At 37.6% G+C, this 22,267-nt stretch overlaps 1 protein-coding gene across 1 annotated transcript in view; it reads right to left on the bottom strand.

The window, feature by feature from the left end:
* Positions 1–22,267, bottom strand: part of Kpna1 (karyopherin subunit alpha 1) — a 56,856-nt gene that overhangs the window by 4,624 nt on the left and 29,965 nt on the right. Inside the window, exons 4-12 of the mRNA XM_021208963.2 lie at positions 22,005–22,104; positions 19,241–19,335; positions 12,344–12,475; positions 11,521–11,609; positions 10,941–11,040; positions 10,082–10,245; positions 8,470–8,548; positions 2,665–2,790; positions 965–1,092 (exon numbers count right to left, since the gene is read on the bottom strand). Coding sequence (XP_021064622.1) covers positions 965–1,092; positions 2,665–2,790; positions 8,470–8,548; positions 10,082–10,245; positions 10,941–11,040; positions 11,521–11,609; positions 12,344–12,475; positions 19,241–19,335; positions 22,005–22,104 — 1,013 coding nt within the window. The remainder of the gene's footprint in view (positions 1–964; positions 1,093–2,664; positions 2,791–8,469; positions 8,549–10,081; positions 10,246–10,940; positions 11,041–11,520; positions 11,610–12,343; positions 12,476–19,240; positions 19,336–22,004; positions 22,105–22,267) is intronic.

Here is a 22,267-nt window from a genome sequence, read left to right as displayed (position 1 = left end):
AGGGAAGAGAAGAGAAGAGAAGAGAAGAGAAGAGAAGAGAAGAGAAGAGAAGAGAAGAGAAGAGAAGAGAAGAGAAGAGAAGAGAAGAGAAGAGAATAATCAAAACCTGTTCTTGATTATTAATTTAAAAAAGAAAACACAATAAACTAAGGATAGAGGAAATATGATAAAGAGCCTTAACAAGAAGTGTTTACCTAATGTGTTTGAAACAATGCACATGCAAACCTAAGCACTAGGGAGTATAAGGCCCTCTTCTGGCCTCCATGGATGCTACAATTATGAGGGAGGTACACACCCCTCATAATTTTTGGTTTTTGGAGACAGGGTTTCTCTGTATAGTCCTGGCTGTCCTGGAACTCACTCTGTAGACCAGGCTGGCCTCGAACTCAGAAATCCACCTGCCTATGCCTCCCGAGTGCTGGGATTAAAGGCGTGCACCATCATGCCCGGCATGGGTTTATTTATGGGTTTGTCTTTTTTACACACACAGGGGAGGGAGGGAGGGAGGGAGGGAGGGAGAGAGAGAAAAGAGAGAGAAAACAAGTATTAAAAGCTGAATGTAAGGGTTGCACAGACGGCTCAGAAGTTAAGTGCACTTGATACTCCAGAACCTGAGTTCAGTCGCCATCACCCACACCAGGTAGCTCACAATTACCTGTAACTTCAATTTGTCTTGTCTTCCAGGCACTTCCATTTACATGCACACACATACCCACACACATCACTCAAACATGAATAATTAGAATTGTAAAAATATATCTTAAAGACTAAATGTACTTCTGAGTTTAATTGTAACACTGATAATTTCCCAAAGTGCCAGACTTCACATTCAAGAAATTCCTTTCACATTCACAGTCAAGAAATTCCTTTCTTAGTGATCAGGTTTTAGATTATATATTGGGGATGGGGAGAGGTTAAACTTGTTTTCCTTTAATTTGCAAGAGGCTACCTGGATAGTACTTACTTGATCTGCTCAGCTGATCCTCCAGAAGTTGCATTTGTGATGGCCCAAGCAGCTTCCTTCCTTGTCCGGAACTCTGCTGTTTGCAATATACTAATAAGAGCTGGGAACATGTTAGCATCTATCACAGTCTGAAATTGAAAAGTTAAGAGAACAAGGAAGTTACATGATTTTTAAAAATATTACTAATTAACATTATAACTTGTTTTATTTTTTATTTTACCTTTTGAGACAAAACCAGCCCTGATTGACCTGGAACTTTCTAAGTAGACAAAGTCCACAATTCAGAGTTCTAACTGCTTCTGCTTCCTGAGTGCTGGGATTAAAAGAATAACTGAACTAACTTGACAAATGATGTTTGTTTTTCCTGTTACCATTTTTCAATCTTTATTTTGTTAATTATTTATGTGTATGTGTGAATGCACAGCCCCAGCTCTGGCTCTCTCCTTCCGCCATGGGTTCTGAGGGTCAAATCCAGGTCTTCAGGCTCACTCGGCAATGCTCTTACCTGCTGAGCCATCCCACAAGCCCTGCTACCTTTTTAGGAGGCTTATTTACTCTTACACCATAGATAATACTCTTACAGAGTGTGTGGTCTTAAAAAGTCATCACAAGAGATGGTTCAGTAGATCAAAGTTCTTGCTGTACAAGACTGGCAGAGAGCTATAATTCCTAAAAGCCATTAGAAATAGCAGATGTGGAGGCAAGCTCAAAATGAAGGTCATAGTATTGCCTACCTGTGTATGACACAAACACAATAAACAAATAATGGTGAAGTGTATTTAATTACCTGGGCCAGGAAATGTTGATGCAAGCATTTAATCACAATACTAGAGAGGGAGAGGCAGACAGAATCTTTGAGATTGACGGTAGCTTGGTCTACATAGTGAGTTTCAGGCCAGTTAGGCTTGCTACACACTGACACCCTTTCTCAAAATAATAATAATATTTCTTCTTAACTAAATGGCATATTTTACTCAATACTGCAAAAGGGTATATTTAAAGAAAACAGACCCTCCTGGGCCTGGTGGTATTCATCTTTAATCCTGGCATTCAGAAGGTAAAGGCAAACAGATCTCTGGGAGTTCCAAGGACAGCATGGTCTAAACAGTGAGATTCAAGCCAGCTGGGGTTACAAAAGGCCATTAACAGTCAATATAAAAGTTTTAAAACAACCTAACACATGGGTTCACTGGAAAATATAATTTAATAAGTAAAGCCAATATATTTAGCATACAGTCCATTAAAACATTTTGAAAACACAAGTACTTTTTGGGGGGATCTTCAGTAAATCACCAAACTTTCAAGGTAAAGGGAAAAATGCATGGCTAAGTAAAAATAGAAAAAGACAAACATCAGAATAAAGAAAAATTAGACTAAAAAAGTAACCCTGGAAGTTGACATTTCTAAAAGAAATGTTGAAGTCTGCATATTAAAGGCTGACCAAGGCTAGAGAGACAGCTCAGCAGTTTACTACTTCTTTAGAGAATCTCAGTTCGGTTCTAGCCCCCACAGATGGCTTGCAACTGCCTATAATTCCAGTTCCGAGAGATCCAATCCCTTCTTCTGGTCTCCAACAGCATCACACACACACATGACAGACAAACAGTAAAGCAGGCACACACACATAAATAAAAGTAAATAAAGTATCGTGACAATGAAGCTCTCATACAGGGACAGAAGAGCAGGGATGGCAGCATTACCTGGATCTGCGCTCTATTTCCAGCTGTAATATTAGAGATTGTCCAACATGCTTCTTTTTTGATAGATTCCTTTGGGCTACTCAGCAGATGCAATAAACTTTGAAGAGCTGAGCAATTCAAAATTACCTAAAAGAAAGAAAAAAGTTTAAGTTTTAATTTTGGCATTGTTCTCAATATATCATTTGATTTTGGATTTTCGTTGTTATTTGATTCTTGAGACAGGGTGCTATGTAGCAGAATGGCCTCAAACTCAATGCCTAATTTAAGAGGATCTTGAAATCCCAGATCTTCCAGTATCTACTTCCCTTAGGGTTAGTAAGTACATCTTTAATTCAACAAACTTATTTTAAGACAAATGTAGAAGAAGAAGAAAAAAACTCCTCTAACATTTTAAAAAATAACTTTATATGCATAAAGTATTTTTAACTTGCATTGATTCATGCATGTACAGGCTTGAGTGAACCACAGTACACATGGAAATCAGAGAAGAGTTCGCAGCAGCTGACTCTCTCCTTCCACCTTATCCTAGGAATCAAACTCTGGCCAGCAGGCTTGGTGGCAAGTACCTGTATCATTTAGCCAAATCACCAACCCAATAAAAAATAATTAGTATGAGTCTGAAATACATTCTAAAATTATTAAACTAGTTTCATTGTGTACATTCATAACCACTGGGACATGTGTGGTGGTACACATCCTGTAATCAAGCACTTGGGAGGCAAACATAGGAAGATCTTGAATCTTTGAGTTTCTTGAAGAGAACTTCATCATTATAGTCAACTGGCTCTCCAAGAAAACAAACAAAAAACTAAAAAAGAAAACAAATGTAAAAAACTCTAAAAGGCACTGGAGAGGTGGCTCAGCAGTTAAGAGTACTTGCTGCTCTTGCAGAGAGGTCCCAGACTCAGTTCCCGGCATCAGCATGGTGGTTTATAGCCATGCACACAACTCCAGTTCCAAAGGATCTGATGCTTTCCTTCTTGTCCTCAGAGGCACCATGCTTACATATGGTACACATACATATGTGCACACAAAACATACAAAATCAAATGAATTAAGTCTTTTCTAAAACAATTAAAATTGGGGCAAGTTTGTGGCATATGCCATTAATCCCAGCACTTGGGAGGCAGAGGCAGGTGGGTTTCTTCTTAAACACAGTTTAGTCTATACAGAGGATGATAGGGCCAGCCAGGGAAACACTGTAAAACCTCTCCACTGAACAGACAGGGTGGAGGGAAGCTTTGCTGAAGGCCTCTCATGTTAAATGATGACATTCTAAGCCTTCGGGGCTGATCTTCTAGAGGTTCATGAGGACGTCTGGACTCTCTCCATCTTGAACTCAATAAACCAATATATAACAAAGTCTACAAGTTACAAAGAGTTAAAAACCAAAACAAACCTAAATAAACAGCTTTCAAAAGTGAAGGAATCAGACCAAAAACTAAAATTATATAGATTTTATCTATAAGTACAAAACAAAAGGTAATCTAATGGTTTCATTTATTATACAAGTAAAATAACCCAAATGAATGGAATGCATACTTTTTAAAAAAATAAAAATAAAAAACGTGCCCACAAAGTAGCCAGGAAAAACAAAACAAATCAGCACATTTCAGGCTGATCTGGAGCTGCTGTAAGCCTTTTCAGACATACAACAGTAAAATGACAGGCAAAAAAATTAACATTTCATCTAATAAAAACTGCTGCATGTCAAAAATCCTAAAATTAAAATGTACACCATCACCATATGAAAAACTACTCGTTACATGCACTGGCAATATGGCTAAGAGGGTAAGGGTATATGTTGGCAATTGGCCTGATAACCTGAATTCAGTCTCCATGACCCATAGAGTAGGAAAAACAGAGACTCCATTAAGTTCTCCTCTGACTACCATGTGACATACACAGATATCACACCAACACATGCACACGAAGACCCAAAATACATGTAAAATAAAATTACAACACATAATTTCTTAGTTATATAAATTAAAAGGAAAAACCTAAAATAGAAAATTTCTTCACAAGTACAAATGAATCAAAATTAAAACAAAGCCATGCATTCCCTATTAAATGTATCAACTAAAACAATAAAACAGCTAAAAGTGTCTTTCAATTACAAAAAGAAAAGATTCTGGTGGTAGTGGTGCATGCCTCTTAATCCCAGCAAAGGGAGGTGGATTTTCGAGTTCTGAGGCCACCAAGGTCTACAGAGTGAGTTCTAGGACAGCCAGGAATACACAGAAAAAATCCTATTTTGAGGGACAGAGGAAGGTCAAGGAAGATAAGAATGGCAGGAGGGGGAAGAGGAAAGGAGGGGGAAGAAGGGAAGGGAAGGGAAAAAAGGAAAGACAAAGAGAAAAGCAGAGCAGGGCGGGGCAGAGACTCATTTCTTACGTTGCTGGTATAAAGAGCCTTCTTACTGCATGCTCACAACACAGAAAGATGAAGAGCCAATGCGGACAAAATTCTATTCTTACACGAAAGAAAAGTAAAAGACTAAACAGAACTTTCTAAAATCAATTTTGTCACAAATAGTTTTTATTTTATTTTTTATTATTTAAAACCTTGCAAATAAATATCACCTACCAAAATTAATGAAACCTGAAGTCTATCAATCTCAATAAACCTCTATGTAGTTAAAGCAGCCATTCTGAAGCTATGAGCTTCACATTCTCACTACTAAATATATTATACACTCATTCACTACCACAAATCCACGACAAAATTAGAATAAAAAAACAATTAGCTTTATTCTTTCATAGCTTATGCCTGAAAAGCTAGATAACTTAAAAAAAAAAATTTCTAAAAGTATATCATCTACCAAACTTAAGCCCTTAAGAGGTAAATAAACAGACCATTGATGAACAATCAGACTGAAACTGTTTTAAAAGCCTCAAAGGAAAGCCAAGGCCAGAAGAATTCACTGGAGTCCTAGGAAAAGATCAAGGAAGACGTCATACCAGTCCCTCTTTATTTGTTCCATAAAACATAAAGGAACACTACCAAATTTATTCTACAAAGCCAGCATTATCGTGACATCAAAACCAAATCAAGACATTAAAAAAAAAAAAAAATCAAACAAAACCCAAAACCCTACAGAGCAATTTCCTTGATGAACCTCAAATTTGTAGTAAAGGATATATACAACAAACCTATAGCTAACAGTAAATGGAGACAAACTAAGAGATTTCCTCAAAAAAAAAAAAAAAAAAAAAAAAAAAAAAAATGAAGAACACATGTACACTTTCCCCTCTCTTTTTTGATAATCGTGCTCAAAATTTTAGCTAAAGCGACTCAACAGTACAAAGACATAAAGGGGATTTGAAAAAGAAGGGAAGAAATCAAATTCTCCCTATTTGTAGACAGGATTGTGGTTTGGTTTTGTTCTTTTGTGTTTTTGTCTTTATTTTGTTGTTTTGAAGCAGGGTCTTACTGTGTAGCTCTAACTGGCCTAGAACTTCCTATGTAAACCAGACTGTCCAAAATTCAGAGATCCACCTGCCTGTGCCTCCCAAGTGCTGGAACTGATGGTGTGTCATTGTGCCCAGCCCTGGAACTAATAAATACATTAAAGTTGCAAGTTACAAATTCAATAGAACTAAACAAAGAGCATTCACTTATACCAGCAATCTACTCTCAGAGAAATTAGAAACAATATTCCATTCAAAATAACGCCCCCTAAAATCTATCTAGGATAGTATTTAGCAAGGAAGTGTAAGACCTCTACAATAAAAAGATCAAGACAATGACAAAGAAAATTTCAGAAGATACTAGACAATGAAAACAGATTCTGAAGCCGGGCGTGGTGGTGCACGCCTTTAATCCCAGCACTTGGGAGGCAGAGGCAGGAGGATTTCTGAGTTCGAGGCCAGCCTGGTCTACAAACTGAGTTCCAGGACAGCCAGAGCTATACAGAGAAACCCTATCTCGAAAAACCAAAAGAAAAAAGAAAGAGAAAAAAAAAAGAAAGAAAAGAAAAAGAAAAAAGAAAACAGATTCTGGATGGGCAGAATAATTTTGTAAAAATGGATATACTACCAAAACTAATTTATAAAATTAATGCAGTATCTACCAAATCTCTTATGTCGTGTTTCTCAGCTTTAGAAAAGGCAATACAGGGCTGGAGAGATGTCTCAGTGGTTAAGAGCACCGACTGTTCTTCCAGAGGTCCTCAGTTCAATTCCCAGCAACTACACAGTAGCTCACAACCACCTGTAATAGATCTGATGCCCTCTTCTGGCAGGCAAGTGTACATGCAGATAGAGCAATTATTTATTTATTTATTTAATTCTGATGCACTCTTCCAAAGAATACAATGCTAATATAAAAAATAAAGAATCATTATCAACAAGAGTATGGTTATAGTTATGAGGAAAGCAATAGCCAGGGCAGAGATAGGGCATGAAAGAAAAAAAAAAAAGCATGTGTTAACCTCAGAACTAAAAGCAGTCAGGCAAACTGCAGTGAACTAACAGGGTAAGAACAAAGACCAAGGGTGCCACGGGAGACAGTGAGAGCCTTCTGCTGTGTGAGGCTAGGACTTGGACTTAGGACCTCATATACACTGGTCAAGCAGTCTATTACTGAGCTGTATCTAAGCCCTACAAACTTGCCCCCCACCCCAACCCAAAGTAAATACATTAACGTGGTTAAAAAAATCCAAGATATGGGCTGGCGAGATGTATCAGTGCATAAAGTCATTTGCCACAAAGTCTGGAATTCTGGGTTTGATCCCTAAAACTCATTTTAATGAAACAATAAAAATAACCCAACAAAGATGTCCACCCAGGAGCTATGGCACAAATATGCGCATGCACATAATACACAAACATACAGTATTTTAAAAATTCAGAATGTATGAAGACCGCCTAGGTAAGACTCCTTTCCCTTCCTTTCTTTTCCTGTATTCCAACAACCAAGTTATCCTCTGAGATAATCAAAAATATTAATTTCCTATGTATTGTCCCAGAGAAATTTTATACAAGTACAATCAAATATATATTCTCTTTCCCTTGTCTAAGACATCTACACTATGCAATGCAAGGGATGAGCAGTGATGGAGTACCAATGACAGGTCTAGCAATAGAGTGAATGAAGAGTGGAATCGAGCTAGTACCTGCATTACTGGCATGGACAACTGTTAAAGCCAAATACTGAGACTGGAAACTAAAACAGATAAAGATAAAGAGGGGGGGAAATGAGTTCCCTTGTAGATAGAATAAGCTCAAATTAAAAACACTGTAACTATGACATCTGAGAACACAACACAAATCTAACTGCCTTCTTTTTAGAGATTAGAAAATTGAAGTTGAAGCTGATTGATACAGCTAAAACCTAATTCTCTCAACTCTTATAGCCCATGCACATAAGGGTGATGACTTAGTTATAGAATTCAGGAATGAGGCTGAAGAACTGCTTCTTAGAACATGCCCGCAACAAATGAGAACACGAAAAGGAGGTTACTGTGGATGACGTGTCTTGTTACTATAATAAAGTAGAATAGAGAGTGGGAACTATGAGCAAAGAGTCTTTCTTACAAAGTACTTAGTATACACAAAAGGAGGCACTACCAGAAAGAAAAGCAGAAAGAAAAGCAGAAAGAAAACTGGCTTAGGAAAAAAATTTTTTATAAGAGAACCAACAATTGCTAAGTCACAGGACAACAAAGAGATACTGAAGATACTGAGAATATTAAACACTGTGTCAGTTGGGATGCTTAACAATACAAAATTCAATATAACAGAACTGTGTTTGTGAAGTTCAATGGACTCACTTTACAGAAATTTTACCACTTGTTCATACCTGTGTCTGAATATCATCTCCTGTGACAATGTTTCCCACAGCCCGCAAAGCAGGAGAAACCACTTTATAATCATTATGCCTGCAACCATAAAAGAAAAAAAAAATGTTAGAGACAACAGTTCTATCCAAAATTCTTTTCTTTTGGGATGAAATTCAAAATAAGGAAGATGCGGTTCAATTTTGGAGCACAAAAGCCCCTTTATGATTATGGCTATTTAAGGAATCCACCATGGCAGCAGAGCTGACCATTACCTTAAAAAGCAATCATTCTCCTTATTTTTAAAGAAACTTCTTTTCTAGTAATCTTTACCAGGTACTTGAGCACTGAATTCCACACTTTTACTCTTTGCTACAGGGCCCCTTTCCCCCTTACTTGGTCTGGAGCTGCTGAGATGATCGGGAGGCACAGGCACTACACCTATTTCTCTACTTTAGCAAACTTCAAAATCCAAGTGAGATTCCCATCTCAAATTCTTTATTGTTACCACGAAACCTCAAGGCTGCCTTAATGGTCAAGAAAGCTTTCCATAAAGCCAGCTGTGTATGTGTGGGGACAGATATTGAGGACAGATACCATTGTTAACTCCTCCAAGACTGACCCTATTACTTGCTTCACAGTTAAGATCTAATGACAAAATGACGCATGTTGTAAACTTAAGACTGAAGGGACAAATGTTTCCCAGATTCTTTTCTTTTTGTTAACTTGTGACACTACTACACTGCTAGTCTACAATCAGTCTGTGATCACCTATATAACATACAAACCTGTTTTGTACATCGATTAATGTCATGTGGCTTATAACTTTACTATTTCACCATCATAGTGTGGATACATTTTCTTCTAAATATTAGCTAAAGATTTGGTTAATATAGTCTCAAATTATTTATGCCAAGAGTAAATCTTCCATGCTATCATCAAAAGCATTACAAAAATATGATCTAGTCTGGTTTAAGTAAGAAATGGCAATTTATCATAGCAATTTGCCTTTGATTTCTAGTACCTGGCCTCAGGCCTTCCAATGTGAGTGGAATAATACAAACAAACAAAGCTTTCCAAAACATTCTGCTCAAGGACTAATAATGGTAGAGGAATAGTACAGACTTCATTGGGTCTCAAAAGGAACTAAAAATGGCATCAGTATAAACAAGAGAGGCAAATGGCCAATGCATAATAAATCAGTAATATTTATAATCAACTAATACTATAGATGTGGAAAAATATAGTGTACTAGTTAGCATCAGCTGTTAACTTTTAAGTCTCACATGAAGGGCTGCCTGGATCAGAGTACACCATGCTGTGGCCAGGAGAGATGGTCTTGGCTGATGACTGATCATCAGGAGAGCAGGGCCCAGTCCACTGTAAACACCAACCCTACTGGTAAACTAGCTGAGCATGAGTTGAACAGCAAGACAGAACACGCCAGTAAGCAGCAGTCATCCAGTCTGTACTTAGTTACTTGCCTGGCTTCCCTCAGTGACAGACTGGACCTGGAAGTAAAAGTCAAACCCTTTCCTCTCCTCATCTAAGTTCACTTCTAAGACTTTGAGTCATGGCAAAAGGAAGGAAAACAACCTAGGAGAGCATCAGACACTTTCTTAAAGATCATCTTACATCAGAAGTTCCACAAGCCTCCTGCATACTCCTGCATCGATGACTGCTTGGATTTTATCATTGGGTCCGTCTGACAGGTATGAAAGGGCCCAGCAAGCATCAGCTAGTACATCAGTGTCACTGACAAACAGTAACCAAGAAAGGACATTCAGACAGGGAGAAACCTGGGGGGGGAAAAAAAGATGATTACAACTTCTGGAGTGAGTAAGACTCTCAAGAAGCCTACCAGACAGACCCTGAGTGAGTTATGGAGTGGTTTACAATTCTAGCGAGGCACTATCAAGTGTCTGAAGGACATTTCTATCTCTGGCAATGTAGTCAGTAGGTAATCAGTTTACTAAACTGAGTTAGTCAGAACACAAGGCAAATTATTTCAGGAAGAAAACTTTTATGCATTTATCCTTACAACAAGGAGGTAAAGAAACTTCCACAAATACTACAGCTGAGAACTTCTGTTGCAGAACTTTCTTATCCACAAAAACTGCTACAGCCCTAAAAGTAATAATAAACCTTCATACTGGCACTGAGAAATTACCCTAAATTAAAACAAAAACAAACTACCAAAAGCCATTTTCTATACAAACCAATACATTTTCTAACATTCTAAATAATTTTATCAAAAATTGTCTAAGCCAGGTGGTGATGACTCATGCCATCCCAGCACTCGGGAAGCAAAGGGAGGCAGACCTCTGTGAGTTCAAAGACAGCCTGGACTATGAAACAAGTTCTAGGACAGCCAAAGCTACAAGAGAAACACTATCTTAAAAAACAAAACAAAGCAAACAAAAACTCTTTTCTGAGAACACTAATATTTAAGAGCATTTTTACCTTAACAATTTCCCACATGCACAGTGTTTACCTTAGCAAATTCTGGAGGTGGGCTCTTCCCTCTACAGAGATTAGATAAAGCCCATACTGCATTCCGGGTCATGGTCAAGCGGTTTTGCTTTGAAAATAACCTACAAGTATAATGGTTCCATGGTAAGTCTTAAGATACTAATTGTCTATAAAGGAAATAATACTACTGATAAAGGATGTCCCTAGCTTTTCTCCAGAACAATAAAAATTAATTCCTTTCCTATATTATTCATTCTCTGAAAATAAACTTCACTAATTTTAATGTACTATTTCAGAATTTCAGTAAAAGACATTAACAATATAACAAGAAGAAACTTGCCGGGCAATGGTGGCTCACGCCTTTAATCCCAGCACTTGGGAGGCAGAGGCAGGCGGATTTCTGAGTATGTTCCAGGACAGCCAGGAATACACAGAGAAACCTTGTGTATTCCTTTCCTGAAAAAAACCAAACCAAACAAACAAAAAAACAAAACAAAAACAAAAAAACAAAAGCAAAATACCAAGAAGATACTTATGACATCCGCAGATGTAATAATTCTCACATATTCACTACTCAAAAGAAATAAAGAGAAGACACTTACTGCAGAAGAGGAGGGAGGATATTGCAGTCTAAGACATAGTCCCTGCACATGGTACTATCTCCAGCAATGTTGCCAAGAGCCCAGACTGCCTATAAAGGAATCATTCTTCAATAAAGTTGCATATTTTCATTCCCTCATAATTCTTTAAAAGAGATGCTGGCATACCACAGTAACATTTTACAAAATCATATAATAGTTCACCAACATTTTATATAAAGACTATTATTAACTCTTAAAATTGTTCATCAAGGAGTCAAACCAGTTCCTGGATTAGAATTAGAAATGATGTGACTATGTGGAACAAGTAAGAGGAACAATTGTTCCATTAAAGTAAAAGTTTTACTAGTAAAAGAAAACTTTTTCCAGTGCTGGGAATTAAACTCAGGATTTCACACAGGCTGAACAATTGCTCCCCCTATTAAGCTATACCCCCCAGACTGGAGGCAATTATTTTTAAAGGATCCTATCCTCGCTCGTAAGTAATATTTTATAGTCCTTTGCACAGAACAAGGATTTAAATGGCTTACTTGATAGATTAAAAATGTACTTCAGGTTGCTTTTAGTAGAACACTAACTGTGCAACCGAAATAAAAATATAGAGATGTTTATTAAACTTGTGAAAGTTTAATAAACAATGGTTTCATAGGTGTACATGCCATACTGTACACTTTTATAAGAATCCCATGGTTGGAAGGGAAATACTAGAGGATTTATTTTTCCTATTTAAACAAGCTATGGATCTCTGTGATGGAGTAAGCTCAGTGAAGCTGGGTGTGACTGGGACAGTGTGAGCTCTTTCATCTGTATGATGCTGGGGTCTTACCTGCTCCTGGACATCTTCAAACTCTGAGCTAAGCAACTCGATGAAAATAGGCACAGCTCCTGCCTGAATCACATTCCGGGTCTGAAGAGAGTTTCCTGAAGCAATGTTTGTCAGGACCCACGCTGATTCAAACTACAAAGACAAAAGTTTCATTAACTTACTAAAATTTAGAAGGTTATTTATATAAAGCAATACAATATTTTGCACATTAAAAAAAAGTCTGAAATTAGACTGGAACTATTATTGGCATATTGTAAATACCATGTTCATCTAAAAAAATTTCCAGAATATCTCAGTCTATAAAGGAATAATCAAAGGTATCTAACATTTCAGACCAAAGTATAGTTACCATGAAACCACAGGGAAAAAATGTACTTCCTAGGTTGATAGGTATGATCTCTAATGAAAGGAACAAAATGACAAATATACTTCTATACAGTTAACACACCATTTCATTAAAGAGTTAAAAGGGAATAAATAATTTACATACATATTATACACATAATCTCTGGACAACGGGAAATGACCTGGAGCTCTCTATGTAGACCTCACTGGCCTTGAAATCAAGAGGTCTGCCTGCGTCTGCCACCCAAGTACTAGGATTAAAGACAACTGCCAATATGCCCAGCTAAAGGTAAGTTTCTTATAAGAAAATGAAAAGGGGGAGAAGGAGAAAGATGAAGAGGTGGTGGCAGAGTTGAACGGAGTAAAAGTTGATCTAGTATTATAGCACTGGCAAGTAGAAATGAAGTTATTGCCAACAACAATTACAGCATGTTACAAATTTCAAAGATCCCTAATTTTCTCTTTAGCTTAATACTAAGAAATCAAAAATGAATATATCCCTATATTCAATCAAGACCACTGAATTTTAGGTTAAATCCTTCTACCATTCTCTATTCTTTAATGAATAGTGCATGTAGTAGAAAAAAAAATGTCTCATTTCTATTTAGAGGTATAACTTTGAATAAGAATATCAGTTACGGGGTTGGTGAGATGGCTCAGTGGATAAGAGCACCCGACTGCTCTTCCAAAGGTGCAGAGTTCAAATCCCAGCAACCACATGGTGGCTCACAACCATCCTTAACAAGATCTGACTCCCTCTTCTGGAGTGTCTGAAGACAGCTACAGTGTACTTACATATAATAAATAAATAAAAAATAATAATTTAAAAAAAAAAAAGAAAATCAGTTACATGTCATCAAAAATATACTTATGGATATTTTCAGAGATTTAAATCAACTGTCATAGAGATTTAAAAGGCAACTGTCATAGGGAAAATTAAGCTGTCAATCATTGAATGCAGCAGAACAAATCCATGTGACTGATAGTAAATTTACAGAAGAGAGAAACCTATGTGTTCTTTCTTGTCTCTTATGGGTTCTTTGATTTGCTTATTTTTAAGAGTAATGTGATGACCAGTAAAGGGTTGATTATGTATGATGATCTGATTTGGTCTATAGTCGGGAAAATGTCACCAGAATTAAAAGGCGGCCAAAGACACTCTGAAAGCAGGAATGTTTGGCTAGTACTATATTACATACATGCAACTACATCAATAAAAACTGGGAGGTTGGGAGGATAAAAAAATTAAAGCCAAAATATCATAGGGGAAAAAAAGCACTTCATATATTTATCTGTAATTAAATTATTAATTAAAGAAATGTATAAACTATTTTCAATCTCTCTGAAACATATACATAGAAATTTCATTTGCTTTTAGTTCTACTACCTAGGGAAGGTTCAAACAGCGTCCCACATGATTTATCCTATAGAGGAGGGGTTTGCCTAAAATGTAGTTTATATAACCCACTATTTAAAATTAATTGGTCAGGGGCTGGAGAGATGGCTCAGGTTAAGAGTCCTGTCTGCTCTTTCAGAGGTTCTAAGTTCAAACCACAAGATAGCTCACAACCATCTATAAAGAGATCTGATACCCTCTTCTGGTATGCATGCATATATGTATCAGAATATTGTATACTTAATAAATGAATCTTTAAAACTAATTGGTTAAGGGCTAGAGAGATGGCTCAGCGGATAAGAGCACTGACTGCTCTTCTAAAGGTCTTGAGTTCAAATCCCAGCAACCATATGGTAGTTCACAACCATCCATAATGAGATCTGATGCCCTCTTCTGGGTATCTGAAGACAGCTACGGTGTGCTTGTATATAATAAAGAAATCTTTAAAACAAACAAACAAAAAAAAAAACCTAATTGGTTAAAACACAAGTCAAATGATGTAAGAAAGTAGCAGAATGTCCTATCAGAAAGCAAGCTCAAAGTTCAAAAATTAAGGGCTGGAGAGATAGCTCAGTGGTTTAGAGCACTGACTACTCTTCCAGAGGTCCTAAGTTAAACTCCCAGCAACCAGAGGGTGGCTCACAAGCATCTCTAATGGGATCCAACGCCCTCTTCTAATGTGTCTGAAAAGAGCAAGAGTGTACACACATGCATAAATAATTAAAAAAAAAAAAAAACAGTTCAAAAATAATTACTATAGAGTTCAAGTCAAAAGAGGTTGAACACTCTAAGGTAAAGTGATCTGGAAAGAACAGTCCTATCTGGATAATACAAATCCAAGAGAAAAACCACTGCAGCCAGATTTTGATGAAAATCACACCAATCAATCCCATCATTAACTGCTGTCAGGGTTCATACTGCTGGCTTAGTTTAACATCAAAGGTTTCTGGGAAAATAAGATTCAAAAACCTACTCGGATAAATAAAACAGAAAAACAGAACTGCAATGATGATTAGAAAAATGGAAAAGTGATCAACAGCTGAACATGGGTGGTAAATAAGATAAGCCTGTGAAAGAGCTAATGTGCCAGTTACGCTTATATCCATTACACAATCATAATGGTAGCCATCTTTGAATGCAAAAAAAAAAAAATATTCCGGGATGAAAATTAAAATGAAAATAAAAAGTAGTTTTGGATGCCGGGCAGTGGTGGGGCACCCTTTAATCCCAGCACTTGGGAGGCAGAGGCAGGTGGATTTCTGCGATCAAGGCCAGCCTGGTCTACAGAGTGAGTTCTAGGACAGCCAGGGCTACACAGAGAAACCCCGTCTCAAAAAAAAAAAAAAAAAAAAACCCGCCCCTATCCCCCCCTAAAAAGTAGTTTCGGTATTTATTAAAATGAGGTGCAGCCATGTATGTAGGGGATATGAAATGAGCAAGACAGAACTCACTTCAGGAATGTAAGCCTGCTAATGTCAGCCACTATCAAATGTAGGTAAATTTTTTTTTAAGCTTGGATGTGAGCTACCTAGATGTCATTTCCTCATAGTCTGTACTACAAGCTCCATTTCACTAAGATAGGAAGTCTTCAATATTTCAGCCTTGGAGCCAGGCGTGGTGGCGCACGCCCTTACTCCCAGCACTCGGGAGGCAGAGGTAGGTGGATTTCTGAGTTCGAGGCCAGCCTGGTCTACAAAGTGAGTTCCAGGACAGCCAGGGCTACACAGAGAAACCCTGTCTTGAAAAACCAAAAAAAAAAAAAAAAAAAAAAAAAAAAAAATCAGTCTTGGATGCTAGGTAAGAGAGAGAGGTTGTGAAACAGGAAAGCTCAGAACTAATGGTGACTACAAATACATGAAAAGACGACGGAAACAGTAACGATAACGACTTGAGGAACTGTATTAACTCAAGAGAACAATAAACTGAAAAGTGAAAGGGAGTAAGTTTCTAAGAAATATTATCACTAAAAGTAACAAAATCATTACAGCCTTAGCTTTCTCTATGCTGTCGTATTCTTAGCAGCCCAAATACTGCACCACAGAAAACAGCCTATTGTGTAGCTGCAACTGCATATAAATTATTATCCACTGATGTTTTGCACAGGAACTTGCTAAATAAGAACTGATTGCTACAACTGCAATCTGTGCTCTTCAGGTTTGAGTTTTCTCTCTGTCCTCTTTCTGAGTCTCTACCTTCTGGTGCTCAGTTCCTTTAATAAGGAAAATGAGAATCCAAAGCTGAAGTACTTCTGACCTCCTATCAAGTTTCCCACTCCAGGTTGAGGTACGCCTGGCTCCCTTTCTCCATTTGGATCAGGACTCTGTTGCTGGCCACTTTGCCGGTTCCACTCTGGTTCCTAGCAAATGCCAGGCTCACCTGGAGAGCAAGTGAAAAGAAAGGCTCACATCAGAAAAATAAACCCAGGTTATCAAACTCTGCAGAGAAGAGCACCTGAGGTTCTGAGCAACCCTCCAGGAAAGGTAGAGATCAGTGAAGACGGGAGGGGAAGAGGGTGAGGCTTACTGCAGTTTATCATACTAAGTTTCCAGAGGGGACAAGAGAGTCAAGAAAGGGGAAAAACTAGGTCAACTTCATTCAAATTTGCAACTTTTGGAGGAGTGTCATCTAATGTTTAGAAGCAGGAAGCAATTTATCTAGATGTTTTTATATAAGCTTTGACAGCACAGTGTCTCAGTATTACAGAAGATAGTATGAATATGCTAGTCCTGAACTCAAACAAGTGAGCCCACAGACATCTGTGAGAGCAGACCAGTGCACGCCAAGGTCAGAGGGAGTTACTAAGCTTGACCATACTCTTAAGCTAAGTAACTAAGAAATTCCACAATCCTAGATGCTACCCAAATTCACCTCCAGTTTGAATGGCAAGAGAATAACTGGGTAGTGATGTCAAAACAGAGGTATTTTTAGCTCCCTTATTTGAGATACTCTACTGGTTTGAGTAGAGAAAACGGTAGTAAAGTTCACTAAAACTCAGTTGTTTGGCTATGGGATGAAAAAAATTAAATGTGGTCCTGGAATTTATTATTGAACCATGCAATTTCCTTTGTGCCATGTACTACCAGTCTCTTTTTGAAAGAGAAATGGCAAAAATCTTATCCAAAGACAAGCTATTCATTCACATCTTGAGAAAGCAGGCAGGTATAAATATGCTACCTTATATTTAGTGCTCTCCAAAAGCCACAAAGCTTTCCAGAATACATCTATTTATTTGAAGCCATAGCACAGAGCAAGTATGTCTCCCTGACATACTTAAATCTCGTTCTGCTTTAGAAGTGATGGGTGTTACGCAGTATTCACACTAGAGAGAATAGTATGCTGTGCTTCACACGCAGAAGGAAAGCTAGAGACGACAAGCACAAACACTAGCCTGGTTACCTCTCAGTCGTAGAGAGTTAAGGCAAAAGTTTATGAAGTGGTCACTTGAGAGGAATCATTTTTTAGTCTCTGATCCCAATTACTAATCTGGGTAAGGGTGGAATCTAGAAATTTAGATAAAAGCAAATCAGAACTTTTAAAGACATGCAACTGAACTCTAACCAATTATGAATCACAAAATGTTACAGGACTTTATGTGTCGGCCAGGCAAGGGAACTGTATGTGAACACACTACACTGCGTATAAAGTGCCGGGGAAGGTAGGGACAGGGAGATTTGTTTCTCAAGGTTTATCATTTTAAGTCTAGAAGACCCTGCCTTATTTTGTTAGTGTATTTGTGGGCCTCTGTAATCATCTAAAACTAAAAACTGCCAATCCGATGGTGTAACTGGTACTATTCAACTGTACTCATTCCCAGAGACTGGGGAGCAACATTTTTATAATTAACAAAATGGCTATCTTCCCTACCGCCCTTTCCCACAACCCATTTCTAATGATAAACTGCAGTAAACTCCTCTTTTGGTCCCTCTTGGCAGGTTGCTTAGGGGCTCAGGCTCTGTTCTCTGCAGTGTTGGTTGTCTGGATTTCCTTTTTTCTGAGAAAATCTCTCTTTCCTTGCTCTCAGTGTAAACATGATTTTTCAACTGTCTGGCGATTCTGGTCTTAAATGGAGACCAGAATTATAATCCAGGAGGCAGCAAGCAAAACAGAATCTTAATTCAAATAAACAAAGGGATTGGCAAAGGTCAAACTGGAGAAGAAAAACTGATAGGACAGAGAAGTACTCTACCTTTTCTGGATTTCTTCCTTCTCCTCTAGAAGAAATTCACCACTGTAATAAAGATGTAAAATAAAGAGAAAAGTGGAGCAGAAAGAGAGAAAATATCAAGACAAAGCATTAAGACTCAAGAGTCATCTGCAATGGCCTAGCCAGTAAGGAGCCAGGGACATAGAATGCCACTTATAAAATGCTTCTCGTCATGAGTAGACAGAGGTGGGAATTAACCTTATTATTGGCAAGTATTTCTCCCATCTTGTGATCTACTTGTGATTTAACCAAATTTTATACCTGTAGGATATCTCTAAAAGGTTTGAGCCCTTCTTTAGTGAGAACTTATGGGTTATAGGTATTTGTCAATAATTCAGATAGTAAAGGAATCCTACACATACCAAGGATGTATAGCTACTGAACAATCAAAATAGTAGCAAAAGTTTAGCTTGACTCTAAGAATAAAGTAGTATTTTTAGAATTCCAGATACTCAAAGACTGTGAGCTTGATAGCTGGCCCCTTATACTGTGAAAATTATTCAATCCTAAGGCAGTAAACTCTCTGTACATTATAAGATTAAAGCACAAAGTTCTCATGGTAAAGTTTCTCTGTCAGAACTTCTGGTGTAGGAGGGGGATAAGTTAAGACCAGGTCTGAGTACTGAGTTTCTGGGCCAGTCCATGTTATGTATACCATCTTGAGAAGGCTAACAAATAGTGTGTCTCTTGTCCAACATGTCTCTCTCTCAAAACTTTACACAGTTTCATAGGCTCCTCTTATGCAGACTCCTACTGCTAAAATTCAAATAAGATACAAATTCTGTGATTATCAACTATGACCTACATAGTTTTAACAAACTTATGCAAGGTAGTTATCACCAATACCACTTTAAACAAACAAGCCTTCATATAGATTAAAATAAGTAACTCATAGACAAAAAGTTTTCTAGAAAAAACAAAGTTCTACAACAAGAAATGAAAATATCCGCACCTGTAGTGTACAATTTTCTTTTCGTTTGAGGAACTCCACAAACCTGGCCACTACTCCTGGTGTGTTGATGACTTCATCAATAGGAGGATTAGGTTCTGTTTCCCCATAAAATAAAATAAAATAAGAGATCTCAATATAATGACTTTATAGATCAAAGTTAGTCATAATACCCCTCTCTTGATTCCCTGACCATCTCTCATATTAAAATCTATCCCCCAAAAAAAGGTTAAAATTGAGTTTGGTCAAGTTACAGGACAGCCTTTGTGCTACAATAAAGCCCTATGTTTTTGTTATGATTTAATTAGTTAAATGTTGATTTGGAAGGAAGGAGTTTTGGTAACATGTCCTTTGCTTGGTTCAACCTTTTTTGGGGGGATGGGGGGGTGGGGGGTGGGGTTTCGAGACAGGGTTTCTCTGTATAGCCCTGGCCGTCCTGGAACTCACTTTGTAGACCAGGCTGGCCTCGAACTCAGAAATCCACCTGCCTCTACCTCCCAGGTGCTGGGAGGTTCAACATTTTTTATCAACACTCACACACAGCAAGCTTGGTAACACTAAAAATATACTAGTTAATATTCTGAATTACAAAAACAATGTTTTAAAAAGGAGGAATAAAATTAAAGCAACCTCTGGTTGGTTGGTTGTCAGTACAAGAGATAAATTGTAGACTGCAAGCAAGCAGTCTACAATTAAGTTACTTCTAGAGCCACAACAGCTGATTGTTTTTATTTATATTTTAAGATGTGGTCCTTCTATATTACCCAGATCAGCTTTAAATTCTAAGACTCCCACCTCAACCTCCTAGAGTGGTAGGCAAGTCCACAACCATCTTAACAACTACATATTTTTTGGACCTATTTTAAATTTACTTATTTATTTCTGTTTGTCTCTCTGTGTAGACACACTGGCATGGCACATGTGTGTTAGTCAGAGAATAACCCACCGGAGTTGGTTCACATCATGTGGGTTCCAGAGATCAAACTCAGGTCAGCAGTCTAGGGGCCTGGTACCTTTATCAGCCCAATGGCCTAGCCACTGTCATTGTCTAAAGACTTTTTTAAAAATTCTGTTATGTTTATTGCCCTGATTAAACTGTCAACTAAACAGAACCTAGAATTTCATCTGAAACATTGCCCACATCAGATTGACCTGTTGGAGAGTATCTTGTTAATTGATATATGGGGATCCTGCTCACATGATACATAGCACTGTTCTCTAGGAAGGGAAGGTGGTCCTGAACAATGTGAAAAGCAAGCTTAACATAACAAGCCTGCTGCCAGCCAGCAGGAGGGACCCCATAGCCACGTGCCACACTCTTTTTTTGTTTGTGTTTTTTGGCATGAAACAGCAAAGCAGGACTGCCTGCCTTCAACTCCTCCCTTTACTTCTTTCTACAATGAACTGTAGGCTGCAGTGACTTAGCCCCCATTAAGTGTTGCACATATGAACACTTGGTCCTGAGCTAATGACTATTTGAAAGGATTAGAAGGTGTGGCCTTGCTGAGGACAGGCATTTGAATGGTGAGGTATAAAACGCATCATGTGTTCTCTGCTTCTTCTCCATGGTTTGAGATGGGAGCTCTCAGCTACTGCTCTAGTCTCCCGCTGCACACTCTCCCTCCATCATCATGGGTTCATCTGGACTTGTAAGACCCAAACAAGTTCTTCCTAAACAAAGTCTTAGCACAGCAATAAAAAAGTAACTAAATCATATAAGCCCTTTGTCCCTAAGTTGCTTTTGATCAAGTTTTGACAAAACAACAAAAATCTAAATCATTTAAAACTACAGTTCAAGAAAAGTTTCTTTGCTAAAAAAGTCAGATACATAACTATGCCATAACCACTACTGTTCTCTTAAACTGACATTGAAATGGATAGTCTTCTCAGGACAAAAAAGCAAATCTCTTGCTATCAATTTCAGTAATAAACATATTAAAGTAAACATTCTAGTTATTACATTTTAAAGAAGGAACCTGGCAAACAAGAATACATGTAGGAAAGCAATGGTCATAAAATGCCTTTATATGGAAAAACCATGCCCATGCTAAAAGCGGGCATGACACAGAATTTTAACTGTCATACTAAATAACACTTCTTTTGTTTTTTGTTTTTTAAGTACATTGGTGTTCTGCCTAGAACAGGAACTACAGACAGTTGTGAGCTGCCATGTGGGTGCTGAGAATTGAACCCGGGTCCTCTAGAAGAGTAGCAAGTGCTCGTAACCACTGAGCCACGTCTTCAGTCCTAAATACCACTTCTTTTATGTGTTAAGTTACAATGGTCAATTTTTTAATGCAGTTATCTCAAGATATAAATACTTTTAATAACATGATTTTAAACAACCATAATTTAATAGTATGGTTCATTATTTATTATCAGCATTTTAATACTACTCAGAATTATTTTTACCAACCCAGAGTAACAAGTACTATATACCAATTCATTCTAATTACAATAAAAAGAATTTATCCCATTCCATTAAAAATCTATACTTAACTTTCAGTGGTAAAATGCTAACACTTAAATCACTAATGACCATTCAAGTAATTTTTTTATAAAAAGCAGAGCTTTTCAACTTAATTCACCATAAGCCATTATTACTTACTATGACAATTCCCAAATGAAAGTAATGTTCCTTTCTGATAAGATCCCAAAAATAAGAAAGGAAGTATTTCTACTTCTACAACATACTCCAAAGGAAAGCACAGGGAAAGCCTGTAGAGGAGAGAGTGTGGACAAGAAATCGTTTATGTACAAGACTTACCTTTTGAAAGTAGTTTCCTAAACTTCTGTGTTGCAGAGAGCTGCTGTTCTGGGCTATTCGAGAATATCATATCAGTCATGTCAGAGGTTATGACACCCCCCTGGATCATAGACAAAGAGCAAATACAACACATTATTAACCTCAGGTCAGTGGAAAGATAACATAAAATGCTATCAAATTAATAACACATTTTCAAAAGTTATACAAGTACATAAAAACCTTTAACTCCAAAGCCTCATAAGAGCGAGGGGAGAAGAGGGGAG

This window comes from Mus pahari, chromosome 12 (genome assembly GCF_900095145.1).
Source record: "Mus pahari chromosome 12, PAHARI_EIJ_v1.1, whole genome shotgun sequence".
NCBI lineage: Eukaryota > Metazoa > Chordata > Mammalia > Rodentia > Muridae > Mus > Mus pahari.
Note: the sequence above shows the minus strand (reverse complement) of the source record. Positions and strands in the feature narration are given on the sequence as shown.